Source organism: Leptonychotes weddellii, chromosome 8, assembly GCF_054177405.1.
Source record: "Leptonychotes weddellii isolate Sample4059 chromosome 8, ASM5417740v2, whole genome shotgun sequence".
Taxonomy (NCBI): Eukaryota; Metazoa; Chordata; class Mammalia; order Carnivora; family Phocidae; genus Leptonychotes; species Leptonychotes weddellii.
The window spans coordinates 79,710,770-79,717,190 of NC_138376.1; the positions used below are offsets into that span (position 1 = coordinate 79,710,770).

The 6,421-nt window shown below is 43.4% G+C and overlaps 1 protein-coding gene across 1 annotated transcript in view; it reads right to left on the reverse strand.

The window, feature by feature from the left end:
• The window catches only part of LOC102734356 (prolyl endopeptidase), a 108,560-nt gene that overhangs the window by 99,905 nt on the left and 2,234 nt on the right, over positions 1–6,421 (reverse strand). Inside the window, exon 2 of the mRNA XM_081828728.1 lies at positions 3,400–3,474. Coding sequence (XP_081684854.1) covers positions 3,400–3,474 — 75 coding nt within the window. The remainder of the gene's footprint in view (positions 1–3,399; positions 3,475–6,421) is intronic.

Genomic DNA, 6,421 nt, shown 5'->3' on the forward strand with positions numbered 1-6,421 from the left:
AGGAAAAGGAAGACAACCAAAGTGGGATGGTGAAGTTTCCCACACTATGTCCAGTTAGATGGAGATGAGGAAAGTCTGATGATTCGCACACAGGGGCAGCTATGACTGCAACGGAGTCCACAACTGTCCAGCTAGCTCCTGAAAGCCTCTTGAAATTCAATGAAGAACATCCGCTAAATCTGTTACTATTAGCAATATAGTATCACAAAAGATTGAGAAAGCAACAAGAGCAACTTCTAGGGGCACCTGGGTGGCTCAGTCGTTAAGCGTCTGCCTTCGGCTCAGGTCATGATCTCAGGGTCCTGGGATCGAGCCCCACATCAGGCTCCCTGCTCAGCGGGAAGCCTGCTTCTCCCTCCCCCACTCCCTCTGCTTGTGTTCCCTCTCTAGCTGTGTCTCTCTGTCAAATAAATAAATAAAATCTTAAAAAAAAAGGCAGCTTTTTGTTTTGGAGGCTATGTGAAGACAGTCTTCTTTACACCAAGATATGACTAATCCACCTTTGTGAGTATGTGTATAACTATGAGCAGAAAATGTTCACACTGCTCTTCTGCTCATTGGAAAAGGACATGCTACCTTTTCAGTCTGACACTGAAATTTAACTCCTTACAAACCAGATGATACACTATTCGTCAATAACAAACCTGTCTGGAGAAGAGTGAGAAGGGTGTGCAGGAAGACTGTAGAGGGGAGGCAAAAGCTGCAAAGCCCCCGACACCTGAGTGAAGCTGTCTGCACAGGTTAGCATGGGCATGGGGGCCGGCCCACAGTCCTCGAAGAACGACCACAAAGTCAAAGTCCCATGGCAAGCACAGATATGAATATATTCCTACAGCTTGCATTCTCAAAGCTGTAACTCCCAGAGTCTTTTTTCTTTTATTATTTTTTACTGTATAATTGATAACCACTTGGGCTACCTGGACGGCACTCCTGGCTCCACATCTACTAGCCCAGTGACCTTAGACATGTTACTTAACCATTCAGCAACTCAATTTCCTCATCTGTAAAATGGGGAAAGTAAAAAGATGTATTTCAGCTTTGAGAATTAAATGAAATAGGGTATGCAAAGCTACCAATGAAGTGCCTGGCACACAGTAAGCATCCAGTAAATGTATACCATGAAAATAATAGCGTATACTCATTAGCTGCCATCAAATGTGGACTGTAAGATCACTACAAAGTTTCATCTACTAATAAGTGGCTTGTTGACCATGGGACCAGCCAGTATCAATTAAGGAACCGCAAAGTTTATATGTTACGTTCATCACCACATAAACTAAAACTGGGTCATTCTGACATTGCTGAATCCCTCAATCACCACCAAAGCTTGAAGAAATCCAGGTTGTACCCATTACCCCAGACAAAGTAATTATCACAGAGACAGGCCTTGGGGACAGTTTTCTAAGAGATGCACAGAAGTTCACTCCCTCCCCCGGTGCTTCCCATCCATTATAGATTACGCAGCTGCCTGTGACTCTCCATCTCAGGCTCAATCCCTGTCTCCACTCCAGCTAATGCTGAGTGATCAAGGTCATTCATGGCAGGGTCGAGGTGAGGAGGCAGCCCCACACCTGCTCCCTGCGCCTCCTCGCCTTCTCTGCAGAGCTAGAGCCTTCGCCCGCTCCTAAAAATCTCCATCTGTTGCTCGTTTTGGAATCTCTACCCATCCATCTCTATAACCAATGCTTCATGAAAACCCAAATACCAATCATTTTCACCCATGAGACCTCTGTCTTTCTTAAAAGGTCAGGAAAGAGAAATAAGAAGGATTAGAAGTGGTATTAGGGAACACCACTAGAAAATCTCAAAACGGTGATGTGCTTATTTCAAGGACAAAAGGTAGGGAAGAAGTTGTAAGAGCTTCTGTAGTGAGCAAAAAAGGACAGACATGCTAGGAAGAACAGGAGAGGGTGACAGAAAAGGAGCATATTTAACACTGCTTTTTAAAAAATGGGAAATGTACTCTGGGATTCTAAAGAAGCTCACATAAATTTCTGGAATAGTGAGCATATTAGAAAGAGTATACATATTCCCATGAATTAAGTAATATGTAAATATAGTTATAAAAAGGAGTCAAGGAACTTGAGATGGATTGGAGAAACATGATCCCCACACCCAAGCAAACTTATTAACCACATACAGTATATGTAACAATGAGTCCCAAAGGACAAGTCCTGGGTACTCCAAGGAGAACAGAATATCTGTAGGACATAGCACTCAGGGGCAACTTCATTAATGAAATGAGACTTCAGCTCAAAATATTATATGTTTTGGGGCACCTGGGTGGCTCAGTCGGTTAGGCAGCTGACTCTTGATTTTGGCTCAGGTCATGATCTCAGGGTTCTGGGATCAAGCCCTGCATCAGGCCCCACATTCAGTAAGGAGTCTGCTTGAGGATTCTCTCTCCCTCACCCTCTATCTCTCCCCCCATTCATGTACTTTTGATTGCTCTCTCTCAAATAAATAATCTTAAAAAAAAAAAAATACTGTGCTTCTCCAAAAGAACAGGAAAGCTTTGTATTTTTAGACAGAACAGAAAATTCTCCCCTCCACCCCCTTACTTCTATAAAATATAAGAATGTTCTTATATTTATAATTTGGTTTTTGTTTTATTGTTGTTGCATTAAAATCAGTAAGTAATCCAAGACCAGCATTCACTTTTTAAGACCTGATATTTGTTCAATATACAGTTGACCCTTGAACAGCACAGGTTTGAACTGTGTGGGTCCACTTAATACATGAGCTTTTTACAGTACAGAACTATAAATGTATTTTCTCTTCCTTATGATTCTCTTAATACCATTTTCTTTTCTCTAGCTTCCTTTATTTTAGGAATACAATATACAATACATGTAACACACAAAATGTGTGTTGACTGTTCATGTTATTGGTAAAGCTTCTTGTCAACAGTAGATGACCAGTAGTTAATTTTTGGAGACTCACAAGTTATAATTGGATTTTCAGCTATGTGGGGTGGGGGTGGGGGGTCAATGCCCCAAACCCCCAGGTTGTTCAAGGGCCAACTTCACAGGATTTCTTTTTCCTTTGGAAAAAATGTTTTAGGCACCTTTGCCTTCACATTATTTTATGTTTTCATTTTTACTCGGTAAAAATCAGTTTTCTTTCTTTCTCCTATTTTCATTTCAAATACTTTGTTCATCAGTGTCAGCATAAACCATAAACACTATTGCAAACATTTTATTTTCTCTGGGACTAAAATGCGCTCATCTTTCTCCCATGAGTCATTCGACAAAAAGCGGTAGCACCAACAGGTTCACTCACCTTCCCATGGCAGGACACACAGGAAGACACCAGGAAGGAAAAGCCGTAGCTACCGATGGCTAGGGTTTGGCGCCAGGTACTAGGTCTACCTGATCTTTAATTATAAGCCCCAATTACCTTTGTCTGCTCGCTGTCTGGGTCTTCAAGCCAAGCATAAGGGTCATAAATTTTCTGTCCATGATAATCCTGTACCTGCAACAGACAAAATGTGGTATTGGACAATTAGTGTCTAACGCCCAATTACATTAGTATCTTCTGAATGTAACAGAGAAAAAAACCAGAGGAGATGGACAGGTGAAAATACCCCAATTGGCTCAGTGGCAATGTGTCTGCCCAAATTACCACATGAACCAAAGCTGGCAGGTTCTCAAAGGTGTCAAGCCACCCGTCATGAAAAGAATGTTTTAGCTGGAGAGGGAAGAAAGATGAAAGGTCAGAATAGGGAACCGCTCTGCCTGTACAACACAAAACAAAGGCCCGCCGCTGTGCTAAAGAAACTTGGCAATGTGTGGTCAGGGGCAAAGCACAGAACCGCACAATGCAGCCGGGGCGCAAGAAGGGCATGTCTGTGAAGGAGCTACCACACGCGCGCTTATTGGCAGCTTTTCTCTTCCTGCTAAGCTTGCTAATGATCAGAAAATCTCCCTACAATGTACTACACGATAGCTTTTGTCTTTAAGTCTCAACTGCCAAAAAAGCAAGTTACCAAAGTGTAGTATAATGAATCTGGTTGATATCAGCTAAAAAAGCTGACTTAGGCCCAATGAAAGAACATTTCTAAGACTGAGGCCTTTCTTCCCTTTTGTGTATTGTTATGAAATGATTACAAAAAAAGAGGCCCGAAGGCATCACCCATTCCGACTAGCCTGGTATTTGAAGAAAGACACCGGCTTCGTGCAGGCAGGGTCTGGCTGAGGGGAAGGCTTCAGGAGCTCCCATGGGAACCGACCATCAGAAACACCTGCAGGCTTCTGCAAAGCCCCCATCCTGGCCTGTCCTGAGAGAGGGAGTGAGGCTCCCAGAGCGGGTGGGAGTCCCCACGCCTCAGGTGATCATGCATAAAGAAAATTCCCAAAGGTAAAGACCGTTATGCAATCTCTCCATTTCATCCTATCCTGATAAATCTGACTGAAGCCACATGGACATCTGTCCAGTAAATATCTCGAACAACTCCCAACTTTGCAGTTACGGTTTCTCAGAACAATACCAGGGTCTCAGATGAATTTTTAACGGGTCTCCTTGCTTCATCTCTACTATCAGAAGGTAAGGGTTCCTCCCTAATGGAGGGAAACAATCTCTGTTTCTCCTGCTGGTCACAGTTCCAATGTGGCTGCTGGCCGGGTGAGAAGAATCTCCTGGTGCCTAAAACCCCAGGCTTTTCCGCAAAAGTTCTTCATCTCCTTCATCTGGTGCCAGGTGAGAGAACACCTGGAGAAATGCACACCTGGAAGACTGGGCAGTTAAGTAGAACACTCAGAAACTGTCCTCATTAAACAACTGACAAATTCAAGGGATGTAACACCAGGCTAAAATCTCTCCTGATGAGTCTTCATAAAATCACCAACTTTCAACCCTTAGGGAAAACCTCTCTAAACTGTAACTGATTGTTACCACTGAATGAGAACTTTTAATCTTTCCTTCTTATCCCCAAGGCTTTCACATTTTACACACCCTGAAGTGGTTTTAAATACGCTTAAAATAACCACCTTCTTCTGACAATAAGAAATCAGAAAAATTTAAAGTTGTAAAGGATCTTCCAATCCAATATTTTTAGGAGCCATGGCAGGCACAAGATGGCAACGTGCCCAGGGCCGCACCGAGTTCAGAACCAGAGCTGGGACTAAAAGCAAACTGCCAACAGCTTTTCCCCAAATATTCTTTGGATGTGACACACCAGATTTAAAAATGTTCCTCGATTATGTCACTAAAACTCAGACGTTTCCATAAAGTTAACTTGTCATAAGAAAGCAGAAAAGATTAATTGGAAATCATGTTAGTTTTGCCTAATACTAGATTCAAAGCAATGAATAGTTGCTGACTTATCCATGCTGTTGTGCCTAGTGTTTTAAGGCAAACTTTTAAGAGGGTGGATGATATTCCTAGTTTACAGAGTATGGAATGCAATTCACAAAGGTTAGCAAGCGTAAAGGCCTCAGATTTACTGTTCACTTGGAGATCACGGTGGACTAAACACCGTGCCACAGATTTTAGCCACGGTATCTCCCTGAGAGACTCTTACTAACGCAGGAAACTGAAGTCAGATGGTTAATAAGCAGAACTGGTGACCCTCTGTGAGCCAACCCCAAAGCCTGTGGACTTACTTAACCTCTTGCTAATGAACCAGGCCAGGTGTAACTTGGCAGGTCCATACCTGGACCCTGACTCAGAACCCAGTGTGCCTCTGAAACAGCCCCATCTTCCTGGCACCAGCATTACCATCTAAAACAGACTGAGGTCAGTTATGCAGCAGACATTTTTAACCAGGGTAGGAAATGGATTCTCTCCAGGACAATCCCAGGAGCCAAGGGCCACCACCCTACTCCCCTGCCCCACTACTTCTTCTACAAGACCATTCCCTACAAATGGAGTGATCTTATAGCCACATCCCCTGAACTTAAGTTATGCAGTGTCTGATTCTAAGTTTGCCAGCCATTCCTCATCTCCCCAAAAGACTTTAAAAATAGAGCCCTGATAAGGCACTGTTACTAATCAACATTTTAGTTATACTATTCAATAGCGTACCTGCTGACTTCAGGATAAATTGCAGAGTCCTGCACACAGCAAGCAGAGCCCATCAAATCTGACCTTTTTTTTTTTTTCCTTCCCAGCCCCCATCCAAGCTTATCCACCCATGGATGGTCACAATGGCCCTCCTGCCATCCTACAAACAAGTGCACCAGTCCACAACTGTCCAGCCCTACATAACTATGATTTATTTTGGTCACACAGCCAGGAATGTCCTTTCTACCTTATCCAACTGGCCAACTTCCAGGCTCAATTCACATATGATCCCTTTCCTCTGATGGAAATTAATCCCATTCTCCTCTGTGTTCTCCCCTCACCCTACACACTCTTCTAACCCCTGTAGCAGGCCTGAATATTTCCTGACAGCAACACGCTGGGGGGGGGGGGGGGGGGG